This window comes from Mus pahari, chromosome 7 (genome assembly GCF_900095145.1).
Source record: "Mus pahari chromosome 7, PAHARI_EIJ_v1.1, whole genome shotgun sequence".
NCBI lineage: Eukaryota > Metazoa > Chordata > Mammalia > Rodentia > Muridae > Mus > Mus pahari.
Window position 1 is genome coordinate 73,813,069 of NC_034596.1, and position 22,933 is coordinate 73,836,001.

Genomic DNA, 22,933 nt, shown 5'->3' on the forward strand with positions numbered 1-22,933 from the left:
GAAAGGCATGTACCATTATGCCAGTTACCTTTAAGAAATTTTAATTCATGATCAAGTGATCGTGGAACTTGGAACCTCTAATGAAGCATCACATCTTGGCAAGAGTCAGTGACAGAACAAACAACTTACCTCATAAGCCAGGAAACAAAATGTACGAAGAAAAGGAAAAGGCAAGAATTCCCCAATCCCCTTATGGGCATGTCCTCCACAATGACTGAAGTATGCTGCAAAGTCTCTCCTCTAGAAAGTCTATAACATCTCACAGTGCCACCTTGGGTACACTGGGACCTTTGGGTAACACTATAGTAAGTGTTTAATCGATTTCCATCTCTAATAGCCTGACAAATTGTATTTTGACATTGATTTCTAGCAGACTAAGCTCCTGAGTACTTCACTTGTGACCAAATCCTGCCTCTCAAAAAGTTGTACTATGTGGAAGTTTGGTTCTGCTTCTTCCTCCCAGCTCCATAGTCCCAGAAATAACACTCAGATTCTAACTATATTTGCAAATACCTTAGTCATATAGATAAGCTCTTCTTGTGACTAGATCATAACTTAAAAGAACCCTTTTATTTTTTTTAATTTTTTTTGTTTGTTTTTGTTTTTTCAAGACAGGGTTTCTCTGTGTAGCCCTGGCTGTCCTGGAACTCACTCTGTAGACCAGGCTGGTCTCGAACTCAGAAATATGCCTGCCTCTGCCTCCCAAGTGCTGGGATTAAAGGCATGTGACACCATGCCCGGCCGAACCCTTTTATTTTAACCTACATTCTGCCATATGTCTAGTTACCTGTGTGCAGGTACCATGGATCTTTCCTGTTACATCTGCCTGGGTAAATCTCACATGCCTGGCTCTATCCCAGAATTCTTTTTGCCTTCCAGATAACCCACCTTCTATTAATTGACAGGTGATACATCCATACAATACACAGATATTCTCTCTACTTGATGTATTCTAAATGAAATATAGTTCTTAATTATTTTCATAAAGACAGAAACATCACAAAGTAATAATTTTAGCTTTTGGGTAATAGTCTATCAGTAAAGTGATGACTGCAAGAATGAGGATAAGAATGTAGTTCTCAACACACACATGAAAAGCTAGGTGTGTTGGCACATGCTTGTGAGCCCAGTTTGGAGAAGATAGAGACACTCAGGTCCCTGAGACTCGGTGGCCATCCAGCTTATACCCTTTTTGGTGAACTATAGGTCCTCATGAATGAACCTGTCTCAAGAAACAAGGTGGATAGCTTCTGAGGAATACCACCCACCGCTGTCCTCTTGCTTCCAGACACGTGCACATTCACACATATATACACACACAAAGAAATAAGTGTCTGAGTAAAGAGTTTTATTTATAGAATCTTAAAACTGGTGTGTTTATACTGTAAAGAACATTACAGAATAGTTATATGACACCCTACTTTTTCTGCAAGGAAACTCAGACTCAAAAGCAGAAAAGGAATAAGAGTAAGGTATCAAGACTTACATTCTTTCTGTTACATAATGTTCTCCTGGTCCAACATTAAAATATTTTTAATAATGGTAGCTGGCATAACAAATGATGTTAAAGACCTGGAATTAGTGAAATAGTAGGTGTATGTTCTAACTCCTTTGTCCTGGCCCTGCTTAGATAAAAATAGGTTTAAACAGTTTCCACTTATCCTACATCTTTGACTCACATTTTTTTAGATTTAACATTTTCTGTTGTTTTCATTTTACTCTATGCTAAATTAAAGAAAAGTTAGGAAAGACACTAGAATAAGGAAAATGTCAGAAATTATTTTAGAAGTCAGGATTAATGAAAGTATTTACTGTTAAATACAGACCATTCAGTTATTTATTGATAATGCAAACCAAGATATATTTGGAAACTACAAATGTAACTGTAGATTGCTAAAATTTTAATACATTCATAACAACAATTAACTAACCAGTCCTGGTTCCCTATAATTTCAGTGTCCTTTCCCTTAACAGAGAAATCAAATTCTGTGTTCCAAGTCAAATTCACACAGGAATTTCAAGGAAAAAGTTTAAAGATAACTATTTTTCTACCAGGAGAAAACTGCCTTCTCTCCTCTTCATTAGAGCAGATCAATTACAATTAATAAACTCTGCATGAGTAGTTAGCTTTTGTCAAATATTTCCAGAGATGATGATGAAAAATAACCAAGTTAATATTCAGCCTTTGAGCTGGATCCAACACAGTCACTTTTAATACCCAAGAGCATATATTAGGCCTAGGCATTTTTGTTAGATGTTTAGAACATATATAAAGGTCTAATTCAGTTTTTTCAACAAAATTGACTAAACATCTATTAAGACTAATACTAAGTAATGTCATATGTAAAGAAAGATGACTAAAAATAGAACTGCCTCATTATCTAGGGCAGACAGTGAGGTCAGAAGAGTTACTCTTCTTTTTTTTTCCAATATTTATTAGATATTTTCTTTATTTACATTTTAAATGCTATCCCCAAAGTCCCCTATACCCTCTCCCCCCGCCGCTCCCCTACCCACCCACTCCCCCTTCTTAACCCTGATGTTCCCCTGTACTGGGTCATATAAAGTTTGCAAGACCAAGGGGCCTCTCTTCCCAATGATGGCTGTCTAGACCATCTTCTGCTACATATGCAGCTAGAGACATGAGCTCTGAGGGTACTGGTTAGTTCATATTGTTGTTCCACCTACAGGGTTGCAGACCCCTTCAGCTCCTTGGGTACTTTCTCTAGCTCCTTTATTGGGGGCCCTGTGTTCTATCCGATAGCTGACTGTGAGCATCCACTTCTGTGTTTTCCAAGCACTGGCATAGCCTCACAAGAGACAGCTATATCAGGGTCCTTTCAGCAAAATCTTGCTGGCGTATGCAATAGTGTCTGGGTTTGGTGGCTAATTATGGGATGGACCCCCTGGGTGGGGCAGTTTTGGGATGTTCCATCCTTTTGTCTGAGCTCCAAACTTTGTCTCTGTAACCCCTTCCATGGGAGTTTTGTTCCCAATTCTAAGAAGGGCCGACTGTCAATAAGACAAAAAGGCCACCAACAGATTGAGAAAGGATCTTTACCAATCCTAAATCAGATAGGGGACTAATATCCATTATATATAAAGAACTCAAGAAGACGGACTCTAGAAAACCAAATAACCCCATTAAAAAATGGGGCACAGAACTAAACAAAGAATTCTCAACTGAGGAATATCGAATGGCTGAGAAACTCCTCAAAAAATGTTCAACATCCCTAATCATCAGGGAAATGCAAATCAAAACAACCTTGAGATTCCACCTCACACCAGTCAGAATGGCTAAGATCAAAAATTCAGGGGACAGCAGATGCTGGCGAGGATGTGGAGAAAGAGGAACACTCCTCCATTGTTGGTGGGACTGCAAGCTTGTAAAACCACTCTGGAAATCAATCTGGTGGTTTCTCAGAAAATTGGACATAGTACTACCGGAAGATCCAGCAACACCTCTCCTGGGCATATATCCAGAAGATGTTCCAACTGGTAATAAGAATACATGCTCCACTATGTTCCTAGCAGCCTTATTTATAATAGCCAGAAGCTGGAAAGAACCACGATGTCCCTCAACAGAGGAATGGATACAGAAAATGTGGTACATTTACACAATGGAATACTACTCGGCTATTAAAAACAATGAATTTATGAAATTCCTCGNTCGGCAAATGGATGGATCTGGAGGGTGTCATCCTGAGTGAGGTAACCCAATCACAAAAGAACTCACATAATATGTACTCACTGATAAGTAGATATTAGCCCTGAAANCTAGACTACCCAAGATACAATTTGTAAAACACATGAAACTCAAGAAGAAGGAAGACCAAAGAGTTACTTTTCTTAGATGCCTCTTTTGTAGCCTTGTCTTTTGTTGATTCATTTATAAGCATTCTTGGTCCCTTTTTCATAGTTTGTATATTTATTTCATAATGACTTTATATAGGTTAGTAGTTCAAGTGCCATCACTAAGTGATTTTTGTTATCTTGTCTCTGCCTGGACTTTAATTAAACTACAAATTCTAACACTAAATTCATTACATATTTCCTTCTAATAAGTTTTCATTACAGATACTGAACTTAAATTTTCTACCTTTGCATCAATACTTTTTCTTCTACAGCCTCTTTTTTTTTAATTAGATATTTTCTTTATTTACATTTCAAATGCTATCCCGAAAGTTCCCTATACCCTCCCTCCGCCCCTGCTCCCCTACCCACCCACTCCTACTTCTTGGCCCTGGAGTTCCCCTGTACTGGGGCAAATAAAGTTTGCAAGACCAAGGGGCCTCTCTTCCCAATGATGGCTGGACTAGGCCATCTTCTGCTGCATATGCAGCTAGAGCAAAATCTTGCTGCCATGTGCAATTGTATCTGGGTTTGGTGGCTGTTTATGGGATGGATCTCCAGGTGGGGCAGTCTCTGGATGATCCATCTTGAATGCATTCCTGATCTTCATCTCCCGTGCCACTCTTTTTTATTTGGGTCATTATTAACTTTTTGGATTAGAAGTTCCTTGCAGTTTCATACCACCTTCACCCCAATTCTCTATTCCATTTTCATGAGAATAATCTGTTCACGTGGAAATTGTGTTTTTAAAACTCCATACATTAGGGACTGGAGAGATGGCTCAGTGGTTAAGAGTGCTGACTGCTCTTCTGGAGGTCCTGAGTTCAAATCCCAGCACCCACATGGTGGCTCACAACCATCCGTAATGAGATCTGATGCTCTTCTGGTATGTCTGAAGACAGCTACAGTGTACTTACATATAGTAATAAGTAAATGTTTTTAAAAAAAATTTTTTTAAAAACTCCCTACATTGAATTCCTCTTTTCAAATAGAGACTTGCTCAATTAATTTTGCTTTTTCAATTTCATTTGTGTATAAAATGCATTCTGGTTACTTTCCTCCTACACTGGCCATTTTGCCTTCTTTACAACTCTGATAGGTCTTATTTTCATTATCATATTTCTCCAGGATTTTTTGGTTTTCTGTTTAATATCTTGGATTACCCACTGCTCGTTCAAATATGTATTATTTATTCTCCAAGAATATTTGTGTGTTCTATAGCTTCTATTATTGTTGATTTCAAATTTTATCACATGCGATAATGATGATGTTGCAACTTGATTTGTGTTCTGTGATTGATTTTAGAGAAGATTCCCAGTGCTATTGAGAAAAATAGCAATTTAGAAAAATGAGAAAAATAGCTATTGAGAAAAATGGTCTTTGTTAATTGGACCATTCTGTTTTATCAAGTCCAGTTGATCAATAATATAGTTTACCTCTGAAGTCTCGACGTGGTAGTTTGGAAGACCTATCTAAATTTAAGAATAGAGGATTTACAGCTCCTCCTATTATTGTGTCTGAACCTATGTGGTTTTTTTTTTTAACATACAATGTTTGTTTTATGAAATTAGGGTTCCTTTTTAATCTCTTCTAGTTAGTTTTCATTTGAAGTCTACTTTATCACTATAGGTATAACTAAACTTTCTTGTTTGTGTTTTCTATTTGTTTGTAGTCCTTTTCTATATGAGTTTTGAGGGGTTGTTGAATTTTACCTGTATATTCACTTTAGATAATGTTTTGTCAAGGTTTTAGAAAGATAGATTTCCTTAATCCTGTCTGAATCCTGTCCTAGGCTTTATAGCTACATATGTATGTTTGGATACTCTCAAGGGGGTCCTGGTCAGTTGGGGATGGGCCATGAGTAGTGGCTGTGTCATAGTCTTTGTGTTTATTGTTTTGCACATCTGTTAAAGTGGATTTGTCTTTTCATTTTCACTTCCTTTTCTGGGCCTGTTGGGATATTTTATTCTCTAGAAGTATATCTGCATGAATCTCAGCAGTGAGGATTGGTAGAAGTTGCTGTTGATAGTCAAATGGAATCACTGGAGTGATCTCATCTTGGCTATGTGCTATCAAGACCAAGGCTAGAGCTGCACACTAAGCACCAAGACAACCCAATGAAGTCCAACCTCAGGTACTCCTTCAATTCTGCTATCCTGGTTGGAACAGAATACCAACCATCAGATCGGGTCGGAACCACAGGTCTAAAGTAACTTCTTGCACCACATTGTATAGTGGTTTTTCTGGACTTTGCAGTAACTTTTTCTTATTTTTTTTCCTACAAATATGGCCAACTGACACCCTCTTCTGGTGCATCTGAAGACAGCTACAATGTACTTAGATATAATAATAAATCAATCTTTAAAAAAAAAGAAATGAATTAAACTGTAGTGATAAAATAAACCTCATTTTATAATGTGAACCATTACATTTTCACTTGCTTACCATATTGGCAGGTAATCAGTATTTCAGATGGAAAAATGCAAATGTTCTTACTAGCACTTAGAATAAACAATATGTTTTATTTCATAAACATAGACACTTTATTGTGTTATTCCATATACAGGATTTTAGGATTAACCATAAATTCATCACCTTGCTAGTACTTTCCAAAAGATATCTTTACTCTAAACCCATTAGTCTTTCTGAACCTATACATATGAAGTCTGTAATATTTAAATAAGATATACAGTGAGCCAAAATTTTGTCTAGTCTTTCAAGGGAAAAAATGGAAAAGAAATTGTATTGAAATAGCCATGAGGTCATTGAACATATTAAATGTTTTAGTGTCTGATAAATAATCAGTTTTAAGTATATTAAACTCACTTTAAAAGCTATTTAAATAATATGAAGACTCAGGTCTATACATCATTTTCTAGTAGCTGTCAATCCTTGGTCTTAATATTGTTTCTACCAATGGCCCAGTAAGTATATATGTCAAGACTGTCTTCTCAACTGTGAGCACAGCATATCAGTAGCTTCTTGCATACATTGGATATAATGGTGGTTTTAAATGTTACAGTTTCAGTGCTATCTCAATGGTGTCAGTAAACTTTTCAAATTATCAGTTAGAATATAGAATAATGGATGGTATTGGTCATAGTGTCTCTTCAGAGCAATGGAAACCCTAAGACACCATTTATCGTTTATATTGAAGAGGCTGCCTTTTCTCCATTGTATGTTCTTGGCAACTTTGTGAAAATGAAAAACAAAGATGGCTGTAGCTGTTTCTTTAGGTCCTCATTTATTCCATCAGCTCTATATGCATGTGTGCGTACATGTGTGCATGTGTGTGTGTGTGTGTGTGTGTGTGTGTGTGTGTGTCTTTTTACCAGTACAATACTGACTTTGCAACTATGGCTCGATAGTCTAATTTGAAATCCGATGATGTGAATCCTCCAGCACTGTGGTTGTTGGTTTCTGGTGTTTTGGTTTTTTGGTGGTGTTTTTTGTTTTGTTGATGGTGGTTTGTTTTGTTTGTTTTGTTTGTTGTTTGCTGAGAATGTTTTGCTTATTGGGGTTTGTTGTGGTAATGATTTGGGGTTTGTTTTTGGCTTTGAGATTTGGGGTTTGTTTTTTAGGGGGTTCTGGGGTTTGTGTCAGGTCTATGTGTACTTTCATATGGATTTTAGAATTGCCTTTTTATATTTTCATAAAGAATAATGCTGTGATAATGATGGGTGTTGCACTGAATCTGCAATACAATAATTTTCTATTCTGTGAACTGAGGAGTCTTTCCATCTTCTCATGTCTTCTTCAATTCCTGTAATCACTATTTTTAAATTTTTCCTTGTAGAAGTGTTCCAACTTTTGGATAGTTTAATTTCTAGGAATCTTATGCTATAGATAAGGCAAATTTTCTTGATTTCTTTGTCAACAGGTTGAGTATTGGTATACAAAAAAAATCTATTATAAATGTTCGTTGTTTTTGTATCTTAATACTTTGCTAAAGATGTTTACCAGATTGTGTAGTTTCTGATAGAATCCATATGATTTTAAGTATAAAAATCATATCACCTGAAAATTTAGATTTTCTTTACTCCTTACTTTCCTTTCTGTGCCCCTGGTATTTCCTCTCTTGCTTTATTACTCCAGCTTAGACTCAAGCACTATATCAAATGAGATGATGAAAGTAAGTACCCTTGTCTCATTCCTGAACTTAGAGTAAAGTCTTGACGTATGTTCCTTCTCTTCCTAATTTCTTCAGGGTTTTTTGTTTTTTTTTTGGTTTTTTTTTTTTGAGGGGAGGATATTTGTTTGTTTAATCATGAATGTTGCTGAACTTTGTCAAAAGACTATTTTACAACTATTCAGATAATTATGTGATTTTCAAACCTTTGTATGTTTATGCTGCACTATTTGTATGATTTAAGAATGTTGAACTATAATTTTATCTATATATCAAAATTAACTTGGTCTTGGTTGTCTTTTAAAATGTGTCATTGAGTCAGTTACAAGTACTGTTTGTATTGAGTGCTTTTTGTATCTCTCTGCATTAGAGAACTTGATTTTGTTCTACATCTGATGAGTATAGGTAACAAAGTATTATACCAGCTCACAGAATGGCCTTATACTGTTTCCTCCTTCCTACTTTACTTGGTATTTGAATATAATTGGTGTTAATCCTTCTTTAAATTGAATTCAGATTCCATCCATCTTGTCCTAAGCTTTTCTTTTGTGGGAAAAGCTTCAGTCTCGATCCTTCTTATAAAGTCTGTTCAAATTGTTTATGTAATTTTGATCGAATTTTCACAGGTCATATGTGTCTAGGATTTATCTATTTCTACTTAATTTACCATCTCTTTAGACTAAAGATTTTTTTCAAAGAATTCCCTGGTGATCCTTTTATTTCCATTGGTATCTATTGAAATGTTTTCTTCTTAAGTCCAATTTTATTGGTTAGGGTCTTTTTGTTTGTTTTATTTAGTTTGACTCTCTTGTTTATTTGGTCTTTTTAATTTCTATTTTTCTTACATGGTGGATTTTTTGTTTTTTTTTAATTATTATTATTCTTTAATCTTTTTTTACTGTCCACATTTATCCTCCTCCTGGTCCACCCTCTAATTGTTCCACATCACATACCTCCCTTCCCCCAGCTTCCAAGAGGCTGTCTCCCCTGTAAAGCCTGTGTCTTAGTAAGCTTTACTCCAAGATAGAGAGAAAACGGTAGTTTTTTTTTTTTCATAGTCAGGCTTGAAATTGTTTGAGTTTTACACACAAGAATGTCCATTTACAGCCATTTTAATCTATAAAGACGTATCCCCATGTAAAAGCACTAGTGCTTACTAGAAACCTGGAGAGATGGTCTAGTGTCAAGGGTTCTTGTTGCTCTTGCAGAGGACCCAGTTTGTATTTCCAACACTCATGTAGTAGCTCACAATACATATCCCCAGTTACAGGAGACATAGCAAGCATGAACATGGCAGAGATTCATACATGCAAACAAAACACCCACACATATAAAGTAAAATAAGTGTATCTTCAAAAAGTGTAAAAAATGAAATACTAGTACTCAGGCTGCTATGGAATTTGTTAATCAGTTATTAAGTAGAAAGCTAAATCAGATACAAGTTTCCTGTTACAACCTAAAAATATCTATTTTTGACCCAATACTCTGCCTTTGTCTTCTTATAGCACAAGTGAGCATATCATATAAAGCAGATTAGTAGAGCATTATGTCAATTCATTCACTTATATTTTAAGCCACTATGAAACCTGCAGATATCTGTATCAATACTCTTCAAATAGCCTAGTAAGTGCTCTGTCCATGACTTCTAGGACTATGGGAATAAAAGGAGACTTGCTGAATATGTACTGTTTTGTGAGTGTGTAGGATGCCACTGCTGCTATGAGTTCATGGGTGCTGTGTCTGCGTCAGCATTCATGTCATGTCCAGAAAACAGCATTCCTATGTGATCCTCTCCAGCCTCTGGCTCTTCTATTCTTTCCACCTCTTCTTCCATGATAGCCCCTGAGCTTTGTGAGGAGTGGTTGTGACATAGATGTCCCATCTATGGCTGAGTACTCTACAGATACTTATTCTCTATATTTTGACAAATACATTTCTGCATTCTTGTGGGCTTAAGTGATGCATTGTCCATGATACTATTTAGGAACTTTAAAACGTTAGTAAACATTTATTACATATCAATAAGCCTGCTAAGGCCCAACTGCCAGAAAAATGCAACCCGTGTGCTAACTTTGATTTTTGACTATTATAGTTTGGTTTGGTTTGGTTTTTGTTTTTTTAAGACAGGGTTTTACTATGTAGCCTTGGCTCTCCTGGAACTCATTCTGTAGACGTGGCTGACTTTGAACTTACAAAGATCCACCTTGTATTTTGACCTACTACCACAAGCCAAACCAGTTATATTTGAGGAACTACTCATGGAGGTTAACTATGATACTGGCTCAATATTAATGACTACCTTATAACTTCATTTAGGAACTGATATTATAGAAAGGTTTGGTGGCTTATACCTATAATTCTACAATTCAGAGATGGAATAGGGGAAATTGAGTTTAAGTCCATTCTGGGCTATATAGGAAGACACTGAGAAGAAAAAAGAAATGTGTGAAAAGGAATCAGGCCTATGGTCTCACTACATTTCCTTGTCTTAGAAAGTATAGGTCCAGAGGAGATTCAACCTTCTGGAAGTATATGAAGCTAAAATCTACCAAATTCTCCCTTCCAATTCAAGATTCTGTGCTCTAAACAGTAAGAGTCAGTGTCTCTTTGAATTAGAGTACAAAACTAAAAAACAAAAACAAAACATACAAAAACCTCTGTACTTCTAGGTAGGTCCTAAATCTCTAAAGCAATAAGCCCTCAGTGGCTAAAGTCAAACCCCAGTTGAAGCAATGAGCTGTTATAGAATATGCAAATGCCTCATACCAATCAAACCCTGGTACTTGCCTTGATTTTAAGGTTTGAGATTCACTAAAGAATTTAGGGAATTCTTAATTTAATTCATAAATCCATTTGAATTACACGATACATTATTGATACACTGTCATTAAATTACTTGAGTTAATGAAGCCAAAATCAAAGGTTTAAATTCAAATGAAATAATTGGGAAGTTCCTTCCTTTTCCTAGATTTCTCCTTTCAGGGAAGAAATCTTATAAGAGTGACATGTTTATTGTATTAAAGCTAAAATTTGAAACTGTTGCCAAAAACTACAACAGAGTGGGGAAACCAGGAAAGGGGGTAACATTTGAAATGTAAATAAAGAAAATGTCTAATAAAAACAAAACAAAACTAACATTTTAAAGTAACAGCCTAAGATCAAAAATTCAGGTGACAGCAGATGCTGACAAAGATGTGGTGAAAGAGAAACACTCCTCCATTGCTGGTGGGATTGCAAGCTTGTACAACCACTCTGGAAATCAGTCTGGCAGTTCCTCAGAAAATTGTACTACCAGAAGATCCAGCAATACCTCTCCTGGGCATATACCCAGAAGATGATCCAACTTGTAATAAGGACACATGTTCCACTATGTTCATAACAGCTTTATTTATAATAGCCAGAAGCTAGAAAGAACCCAGATGTCCCTCAATAGAGGAATGGATACAGAAACTGTGGTGCATTTACTCAATGGAGTACTACTCAGCTATTAAAAACAATAATTTCTTAGGCAATTGGATGAATCTGGAGGATATCATCCTGAGTGAGGTAACCCAATCATAAAAGAACTCACTTGATATGCACTCACTGATAAGTGGATATTAGCCCAGAAACTTAGAATACCCAAGATACAATTTGCAAAATACATGAAGCTCAAGAAGGAAGACCAAGTGTGGATTCTTCATTCCTCCTTAGAATGGGGAACAAAATACCCATGGAGGGAGTTACAGAGACAACATTTGGAGCTGAGATGGAAGGAAGGATCATCCAGAGACTGCCCCATGTGGGGATCCATCCCATAAACAGCCACCAAACCCAGACACTATTGCACATGCCAGCAAGATTTTGCTGAAAGGACCCTGATATAGCTGTCTCTTGTGAGGCTATGCCAGTGCCTGGCAAATACTGATATTTGGATGCTCACAGTCATCTATTGGATGGAACACTGGGTCCCCAATGGAGGAGCTAGAGAAAGTACCCAAGGAGCTGAAGGAGCTGCAACCCTATAGGAGGAACAATAATATGAACTAACCAGTACCCCCCCCCCAGAGCTTATGTCTCTAGCTGCATATGTAGCAGAAGATGGCCTAGTCAGCCATCATTAGGAGGAGAGGCCCTTGGTCTTGCGAAGATCATATGCCCCAGTACAGGGGAAGCCAGATCCAGGAAGTGGGAGTGTGTGGGCTGGGGCGCAGGGCAGAGAGATGGTATAGGGGACTTTCGGGATAGCATTTGAAATGTAAGTGAAGAAAATATCTAATAAAAAATCTTTAAAAAATTTAACAGCCTTTATATTTTCTTGTATATCCATATATGTGTGTGTGTGTTAATATAGTTAAAATTATATAGTATAGTGTATGTATAACTTTATGTGTTTTAAAATATATCTTTTTAAGAATTTTTTACCTGTCCATGAGTATTCTTTATAAATGTTACTTTAGTCCCATATTTATCATAAGATTGATATCACTGTTTACTTCAATATGTTATTGGTCTTTTGGTTTTTTTCTATATTTACTAATACAAACAACTCTGAAATAAAGATCTCCATGAAGATAAAATCTTAAGATATAATAATAGAAGGGAAATTTCTGGGTCTATGTATATGAAAATGTTTAAATTTGGTTTTTCTTTTGAATAACATAATACTTGAGTTCTCAAAGGGTTCTTGCCATATCTTCTTAGCTTATCTTTTCTTACTTTATGCAATTCATATTTAGATAATTGCAGTAAGCATTACTAAAAATTGATCATATGTGACCTAGACACCAGGATGCATCTCTTCTTTCTGTCTACTATTCCCTGGGATGGAAATCAGAAGGTCTACCTGAGTCTATTTATAAGATGTGATACAGACACTGGTCCCATCTTATTTATTTATGTATTGCTTATCCATTGGCTCCATTATTCATGTTTCTTTCTTTTCTTTCAGATGGAATGGGGCGAGTCCTTGCTCAAGATGTATATGCAAAAGACAACCTACCCCCATTCCCTGCATCAGTAAAAGATGGCTATGCTGTTCGAGGTAAATATGTTGGTTTTTTTAAGGGTCATCAGACACATAATATCTATTTTTCTACGTTTTTTTCTCTATCCATATTCCTGAATACTGTTATATCATGTACAAGGCCCTGAGTTCTCTGGCATGACAAAACCAAAAGATACTGTTATTGTAGCTTATGCTTTTAGCCCTTTCACATATCAGAAAGCAGACAGCCTTGATCTGGAAGTCTTCTGCACATTTTCTATAGGTCCCAGGAAAAATGAGCAGATTCCTAGCACTCAGATTAAATGTAAAAGTCTGTTCTCTTCATTCAAACTTAAATATCAGTAAAGGATTTGATGAAACAAAGGCATGAAACCTTTAATTCTCTCTGGAAGAAACCATGTATCAGAGTTCTGGAACTCCATATGCCACCACCCTCAGAGTTCAAGCCCTCAGAGTTGCCAAAAATTGTATAAAGCTTAAAAGCAAATAATAAATAACAGTTGCCTGCCTAAAATCTGATCTGGTAACCCAGGATAAGATTTCAGCTAACTTGCTTTTTTAACTCTTATTTGATTTTTTTCCTTTGTTTTTCTGTGTATAATATATTTTAAAATAGGGATACACTATTATATGATTACATTGGTCTAATTAGCATATGTATTGTTTCATATAATTGTTTCCTGTAATAATAATGTTCAAAATCAATGTTCTTAGCAATTTAAAAAAATCAATATATTATTTTGTGTTCATTAGTTATTAACTCAAATAAAAAAATCTAAAAATAGTTCCCACCTTTTCAGGGTTACTTAAAAATACAGTTCCTTTTTTTAATTTAAATTTTTTATACAATATGTTTTGGTCATGTTTTCCCCTCCTCCAACTCCTACCAGATCCTACCCACCTCTCTATCCACACAACTTTGTGTTCTTTTTCTCTCTTTTTCAAAAAAAAAAAAAAAATTACAAAAAAAATACATTAAAACAAACAGGCAAAAGACCAATAAGATACAAAATACCAAACAAACCAAATGAAACAAAAGGCCACAAAATAAGCCACTGATTGTTATGTGTTGGTCATACTGGGCATACTACTATAGGGCCTGCCATGTAGTAGGGTTGCTATAGCTGGTGAGAAAGCTGATTTTTCCCTTTGCTCTTGGGTATCAATTTTTTGATATGGAATTATAAAATATCATTGGTTCATTAATTTTCAATAAAAAGTAATTTTTTTAAAATACTGCAAAAATAAGTTGTTTCACATATTTAAACATTTGTAAAATGTTGATAATTCTTGAAGTAATGTTTTTTTGTCTGTATTTTAAATTATCTACAAGGCTTTTCTTTTTTTTTGGCTTTTTTTTTTTATTTATATTTCAAATGCTATCCCGAAAGTTCCTCATACCCCACCCCCACCCCTGCTCCCCTACCCACCCACTCTTGAACCTGTAAAAGTGGCATTGTAAAAATAGCATTTCGGAAAAACTTCTAGTTTCCAAAAAAGAAAAAAAATACAAAACTCTAGTAATTTGTTCACTCAGTTAATATTTATAAAGGTTAAGATACAACATGTAGTAATAAAAGGGATTCTATGTTAATTTTTTTTGTTTTGCTTTGTTTTTCAAGACAGGGTTTCTCTTTGTAGCCCTGGCTGTCCTGGAACTCACTCTGTAGACCAGGCTGGTCTATGTTAATTTTTGTCCCTCTCTACATCAAAGTAACAAAGGTCAACTGTGAAAAAGTGACTCAAACAATATTTTATTTAAGCCTTTAGAAAAAGATAATGCCTTATACTTAAAGAAACAACCACGCATGAGAGTGCATGTCTGTAATTCTAGCACTCGGTGGAAATCCAAGAACTGTGGGCTACGTGATGAACTACAGACTAACTTGTACTACAGAGTGGTGTTCCATTAAGAACAGACAAAGGGGGAAAAGAAAGGAAAGAATAAAATTACTCCACATACCCTCTTTAAAATAGAAAAGGTTGTTTAATTGTCACTGCTACAGCAAATATAATTAAATATTCATATGTAAGGTGATTACCTCTATATATAGGCCTCAAATTCCTTGCTATATCAAATGACTTGAAAATTACAGTAGTGATCATAAAACTCAATAGATAGGCCTTATATTGCCAGTAGTATTGATCTGAAACCCAAATAATATATTTAGGAAAACATGATATTCTCTAGAAATTCTTTTTTCTTTTTTCCAAGTCATTGCCTTACTATGTCATTGAAGAGGAATGGACGAAACTAAACAACAAAGGCTTTTTTTTTTTTTTAATCCCAATTCTGGATTTTTTTTCTTTTTTCCAATTTAAAAATTAGTGGCTTTAAGAGCTAGGGAGAAAGCTCAATAGGTGAAAGTACTTGCCAAGTAACCTTGAGGACCTGAGCTCAAATTCTCAGGTACCAAGCATGAGTGTCTCTAATCCTACTTCTATAGGGAGATGGGAGGAAGAGTCAGAAGCTCATGAACCAGCTAGCCCACCATATACAGCCAGAAAATGTCAAAGGCCTTGTCTTAAATAAGAGAGTCGGCAAGGTTATTCACTGACATCCACATGTACCCTGTCCTACACAGGTGCTTGCCTTTGCACACAGAAATGTACATATATGCTCAAAAAGTTTATTCAAGTAACTTTACCTTGCACAGTGATTCATGTCTGTAATTCCATTAAGTGAAAGACAGGTGTAGAACTATCTCAAATTGAAGCCCAACCTGGTCTGCATAGCATGTTCCAGCCCAACCAGGGCCATACAGTGAAATCCTATGACAAAAATAATTTTTTAATACTCTTCACTCCTAAAAATAAAAGTAAGTAGCCAGAAATGAGAGTGTAACTCAGTATTAGAGCACTTACCTGGCATGGCAAACCTCTAGTTCCAGCACTATAAATATACTAAGTGGAAAATATAATGTAATAAAGCTTATCTATTCCAGTTCATAAATAGGATTATTTCATGTCCATGGATTTTCCAAATTCCCTTTAAATAAATAAGAAAATATTAAGCTAAAAAACTGTTACAAAAATATTGGAGAAGATTAGGTTTGCAAAGTGATATATTCATATGTCCATGGATATATCTCCATGAATATAATTTATTGTTGTTATTATTATTATTATTATTATCATCATCATCATCATCATTATCATCATCATGCCATTTGAAAGGATAAGCCAAACGAACATTATGGTAGAAAAGTACATCGTATACATGAAAACCATCTCCATTGATGTCAAGAAATGGCACAAATCAATCCACTTCTGCTGATGCTTAGAATCTGTTGCATACCAAAGATCAAGCCAGTCATAGAATAGCCATTGTCTACTCTGTGAAATCAGATATACACTCCACTTTCCTGAAAATAATTTTAATGAAATCTTAGAGCCTCAATACTAGGTTCTTGTTTCTTGCTAAGTTCATACTGATTTATTCTTGGCTCTGTTACATCTCACAGCTGCTGATGGTCCAGGAGATCGTTTCATCATTGGGGAATCCCAAGCTGGTGAACAGGTGAGCTTCATAAGCCTGAAAGACACTGACGATTTCTGCTTCACAGACTCTGGGCATCCAATTATAAGTTTTCAATATCAGCATTTGGAAGTCATAGAGAAGGATTAGTTAGGATACTGTCAAAAGGATAAAAGAAAAATCCCCTTGTGAACAATGAAGAAACATTACTTAACAAACCTACATCTATCAATATATGATGAATAATTTTGTTACACCCCCACAGACATGCCTCATAAGCATTTCCCAGCCCTATGATTGAGTGATTCTTCCTGTAAATTTTGATTATTCTGGCTAGAACTACATGCACCTCAATGCTTAGATGCTTAAATAAGGAAGCCAGAGTTACTATTGTTAGAATCAACCTTCTACAGATGATATTAACCCTGTTTATTTTAAGTAATTATAAAAGTGCATGAGAAGTTGAGGAAGAAAAGAAGACATGGAGATAGAGTTTACCAAAACTGACACTTTTTAAAAATTATTTATTGCTATTTTATTTTCACCTACTACTTAGAGGGAAAAAACAGGTAGGCTTGGTGTGTGTGTGTGCATGAAGCATATAGGAAATTTCAATTTACGAGAGAATACCTTCTCACCTTACAGAGTAAAGAAAATATGTCACATATTCCTAGAATGTACCTTTGTCCTTGATTCCTTCGTATGCCAGTTGTATTGTCTGATCTAAATAGATATATAAGGTTTTATATATCCAGTAATATCTTTAACATTGGGTTTAATATTATGTAAGCTGGTAGGAATCTTTTATCTACCATCTAGAATTTATGATCTTAGAGAACAGCCAAATTGTTGCCAGGGTTGGTGGTACTTGTACAATCCTAATGGTCCCTGAGACCTTGCAGGAGGGTTGTGAGATGCAGGATAGCCCAGGCTACACAACAAGATCCTAAGTCAAGAAAATAAAACTAGTATTTTAAATTATTTAATAATCACATTAAAATATCTTAAGAGTTGATTTATGCCAAAAATTAAAGAAAAATAAAGGGCCACCCAGATGGCTCAGCTGGTAATGACATTTGTCACACAGCATGAATACTGAGTTTGATCTCTGGAATCTACAACAAAAGAGAGAACTGTCTCCTGAAAGTTGTCCTCTAGCAACTGCAAGTGCCATGATTCACACACATCATACACACAGTAATAATAATAAATAGCGAAAATTAGGGATTCAGCTGCAATAGAGCTTACACATTTACTGATGGTAGTACATAGAACCCAAGGTGCTATGAAGTTAACATAGTTGAGCTTCAGGTTCAGGAGCCTAGGTTGGTGAGATGGCTCAGAGGTTAAGAACACTTGCTACTCTTTTAGAGGACCTAAATTTGATTTCCAGCACCCTGGTGGCAGTTCACCACTGTCTGTAGCTCCAGTTCCAGGTTATCTGCCTTCTTTTGGCACCAGGCATGGACATAGCTCATAGACAAAATACCCATACACATAGAATAAAATAATAATTTTTAAAAGAAACAATAGCCCTGAAATTCACTTTAGGGTTTACTTCCTAATGCAAATTATTTAGCAAAAAATTCTCTTTAGACCTATTTGACATTCAGTGTTCCACAGGCCCAGAAGATAGTTTGGGCATTAACCCCTCTTAGAAAAACCACATATCTCACATGAAAACATTTTCATCAAAAATAAATATGCTATAAAATGGTCAGATGCATTAAGAGATGTCTCAGATAGTTTCTATATCACACTCCTCTTCTCAAAGCTCTGGGATCTAGGCAGAAGATGGGTGGAAAGAGCCAGAGTAGTAGATGACCTCAGAGAAATAGTATTTTCTAGACACAAGGTGAATACACATGAACTTAACAGTTGTAATAACAGGTAAAAGACCTACACAAGCTCAAGACAAACAAAAATGCATGCAGCTTGCATGAGAGGGCATGGGGTGGGCATGGAGCCCCACCCCTCCGAGGAGCTGTTGGCATTTGAGTACTGCTTGCCAAAAGTAAAGTAAGTGTAATACCCGGTATCTACCGCACTTCAGGGCAGACCTGATACCCTACAGTAGGCAGATAACACAAACTGTATTTGATGGGAGAGGGCAGGATCAAGTTAGATGGGTAGGGAAGTGAGGAAGGATGTGGGAAGAGCTGGGGGAGGAGGATGGATATGATCAAAAGACATTAGACAAAATTTTCAAAGAATTAATAAAAACATTTTTGGATGTCCCAGATAATAAGTAATATCTGCAATTGGAAAGCATAATTTTTAAAAGACAATAGCCCTAACTTTTCATTTTAAATCTTGCATTATTTTGGCAGAAATTTACATGAATATGTAACAATTCTGAACAATACTCAAATGTATTTTATTGAATTAGCAGAATGAAAGGGTTTAAAGTATGTAACTTGTGCTAGAACTTATCTATCACACTTGTCTATCTCCAATGACTGTGGGAGAAATACAGGAAGAACACTGGAGGTATATACCAATATGCAATACATACTTCATGAAATTCTCATAATAATGAGATGATGCACATTCATTTATCTGTTCTAGAAATATTTGTTGCTGCCAAGTGTATGCCAACCACTTTCTAGGCTTTGGGATTATAGAGCGCATATCTGGAAAAGGAGAGGTTGTAAAGATTAATGTGGCATTGTTCCCAAAGTTTGGACAGAGTTAAAAGGAACCACAAAAGGATGTGAGACATATTAAAAACTAGCTAAAGTGGCATTCCATTACTAGGTCTGAAGGAGAAAAGAAAGACAATAGCACCTCAACCCGGAGAGATTCATAACTATGAGACAGCTCCAAAAGGAGCTGTGGCCTTCAGTTAGTGAAGAAGCCCTAACCACCACCAAACTGCAACAAGAACAAAGGGAATGACAGATCTACTTCTCTGTTGACTAGTCCCACTGTCTAAACCTTATCCAGAGGCCAAAATGATGGGAACCTGCTTAAAATAGAGCTCTCAACCTTCTGGGCCAGAGCAGAGGTTACAAAATATTGGTGTGATCTGCAAAAGCAAACCAAAAGTGAGCAATTTTTTTGCCTTTGTAGAATTTACATTCTAGAATATATAATTAGTTTAATATTTAACCCTAGATTGAGAGGCTCAAAGTATATTAGCTACTTTGTGGTAGTTTTGTGTTAACAATATAAAAGATTTTTTTCAAGGATTTTTCTTACTATAAAGGATATTCTGATTATAACTTCTCACTATAAAGTACTTTATACTTATTGTAGTGGGATAGTTTTCCTTAATCATTGTCTAAGGTTTGTATATGCGTGTGTGCATGTGTGTGTCTGTGTGTGTATGTGAGTATGTGTGTGTCTTAAGAAGCATATAACATACGACTAGAGAGATGGTTCAGCAATTAAGAGCACTTGCTATTCAGTTCCCTGCACCACAGGGAGGCTTGCAACCAATTGTAATTCTGTAATTCTAGTTCCAGAGTATCAAATGCCCTCTTCTGACCTTTGGTAGCAACAGGACCACTTGTGGTGAACATACATACATACATACATACATACATACATACATATAGGCAACATACTCATATACAAAAAATAAAGCAAGCTAGAATACTTTAAACATTTTTTACTATTGTATCAGTATTTTCTTTTAGGAGTAATTTGAAACCTCCTTGCTTCTATTCTGTCCTAAATTACCTCTGACAGATAATTGTCTTGAAGGCCTTTACAAACCTATCAGATGGATCGTATAGATACATGCTTTTGTTTTTTTGTTTTTTTTTTAATCCACACTGGGATGTTTTAAAATAGTTTAAATCTACATTTTAGACTTTTATTAACTGATAAGTGAAATACCATGCTTTAGGAAATTCATCAAGATAAATAATTTGAATGGCTTTTCTGGACCAAAAACATTACTTAATGAAGTACCATATTTGTCAAACAACAGAACTGCAGGAAACTATCAAAATGATGGGTTTTCATATTTGTCATGCATAATCTCCTATGACTTGGAATTTTTCTCACGGATTTTCAAATCACTTTATATTAACACAATTCATATTATTTGAATGAGAAGCAATAGTGTCAATTGTAAGTGGCAGTCCTTCAAGACAAAGCTCCAAGAAAGTACTTTAAAGTACAAATTAAATCAGCTTAAATCAAGTTGTAAACTCTTTGGTGTGAATGCAGTTATTTATGGGTAGCTTCTACTACACTGGCTCTAAGTGAGTAAACTATAAGAGTTTTCATTATTTGTTTCCTAAAAATGATATATCCCCTGAAGATTTTCCTTTGAAGCAACTAAGTAACCAGCAGTCTTTTATGTTTACACTTTCAGCCAACTCAGACAGTAATGCCAGGACAAGTGATGCGGGTTACAACAGGTGCTCCAATCCCCTGCGGTGCTGATGCAGTAGTGCAAGTTGAAGATACTGAACTCATCAGGGAATCAGATGATGTATGTCACCACCAGGTTCCTGTGGCATTATTAGAAGTCATACTCAGTGTCTACAGTGTTTATAAGATTAACTTGGATGGGAGGTAGTGTTAATGTATTATGTAGGTCTCCAGTAAATAACTGTCATAAAAATTGAAAATCTTTTGACATTGAAGGAACTTTTATGTTATTGTTAAGGTAGAATATGAACTATGCCTAACATGAGAATCTTCACAGGCAAACAAAGAAATTATTTCACAATAAAAACAATGATATTAACAGTTGACATATCTTTTTCAATAGCAATTGAGACTACCTTCTGATAAAAGTGATGAAGGTGTTCTTGGAATCAGTTTAGTATAAAGGACTTTGGGCAAGTTCTTGAACCAAATGACCTTTTCACCACTGGTTTTCAATTCAGGGAAAAGATCTGCCATCCAATAAAAGCCTGGAAATGTTGAATTTGTGTCAATTCCCTCTGTGTTGTTTCAATAAAAGATACTTATGGGATCTAAATAGGCTATTTTGTCAAGAAAACTAATACCAGTTTTTAAAACCAGACTCCTGTGAATTGCCCTGGTTATGTTTCTATTGCTATGATAAAATCTATGCAGAAGCAGCTTGCAGAGGAAAGGGTTTTTCAGCTTACAGTTCACAGTCCTTCTGTGTTAGGGCAGGCACTCAAGGCAGGAACCTAGAGGCAGGAACTGAAGCAGAGACCACAGAGGAATGCTGCTTATAGGCTTCTTTCCCATGGCTTGCTCAGTCTGCTTGCTCCACATGCCCAGGGATGGCACCACCCAAAGTAAGCTGGGCCCCCACCTCCACCCCACCCCCATCAATCATAAATTGAGGCAATGCCTCACAGGCTTTCCTACAGGTGGAGGCATTTTCTGTTGATGTCTTTTCTCTTCTCAGATGATTCTTGCTTATGTCAAGTTGATCATCCCACCCCACCTCACCCCCTAAAAAATAGCACAGGCTAGAGATGGTCCAGTGGTTTAAAGTACTTCCTGTTCTTGCAGAGGACTAAAGTTGGATTCCTAGCACACAGGTTGTAATTTCATTTCCACGACATCCAACAGCCTCTTCTCAACTTCATGAATACCAGGCACACATGTGGTACATACATGCAGACACAGCATTCCTACATGTAAAATACATCTCTTTTTTAAAAGCAGACTATTAGGAATAAAACTAGGAAAGTTACAATTTTTAACAGTTTTATAAACTGATAATTATACCTGTTTTGTGAAGTTTAAGGAATCTTATATTCTGAAGGAGAGATTAAAAAATAATATATATTCTTGTAGATTAAGTAAATAATAAAATACAACCATGCTAAGAGATAACCACCTTCCTTGTTCTGGAGATTTTTTTTTTGAAGCGAAAAGAGATTTTCCTTTTTAATCATCTTCCTCATATATAAAATTCAACCTTTGGCACAGTTCAGATTACCTGCTCTTAAAGCTGTCCACACAGAGATGTATTAGCATCAGGGAAGAACATATACATCCTCAAACTATGAGATAACAAGGCACAATTCCAACGTCACAATATTATTCACAGCCTATGAATGTAAAATTGATAGTTACTATAAGGTTACAGAAATCTACAGCCATGCTATACTCTCCTATATGTATTTGGGAACCTATACCTGTACATCATTTCTATAGGTATTTGGGAACCTTGACACAATATTGAACTCCATAGCAACCAAAAGAGACGCTGTTGGCAGGCACCTTCATTTATCACATGTGTGGGTATATATGTACATCATATATATGTGTGTGTGTGTGTATATATATATATATATATATATATATATATATATGATTCTTGAGAATCCTGTATACAAGATACAGTTCAATGGTTTAATTGATATGTTTTTAAACCATAAAAATTAAGAGAATGTACTGTTTATTGGCACCAAACCTAAGTTTTCAGGAGCTTTCTTTAAAAGTTCACACCGTACCCATGAAAGGAGTTGCAGACAAAGTTCGGAGCAGAGACTGAAGAAATGACCATCCAGAGACTGCCCCACCTGGGGATCCATCCTAT

General features: G+C 35.8%; 1 protein-coding gene across 11 annotated transcripts in view; it reads left to right on the top strand.

Annotated features, from left to right (window-relative positions):
* Gphn (gephyrin) overlaps positions 1-22,933 on the top strand; it is a 418,076-nt gene that overhangs the window by 342,490 nt on the left and 52,653 nt on the right. For all 11 annotated transcript variants that reach the window (XM_021201556.2, XM_021201558.2, XM_029541198.1 and 8 more), the window contains 3 exons: positions 12,912-13,004; positions 16,433-16,488; positions 20,774-20,893. In XM_021201556.2, coding sequence (XP_021057215.1) covers positions 12,912-13,004; positions 16,433-16,488; positions 20,774-20,893 — 269 coding nt within the window. The remainder of the gene's footprint in view (positions 1-12,911; positions 13,005-16,432; positions 16,489-20,773; positions 20,894-22,933) is intronic.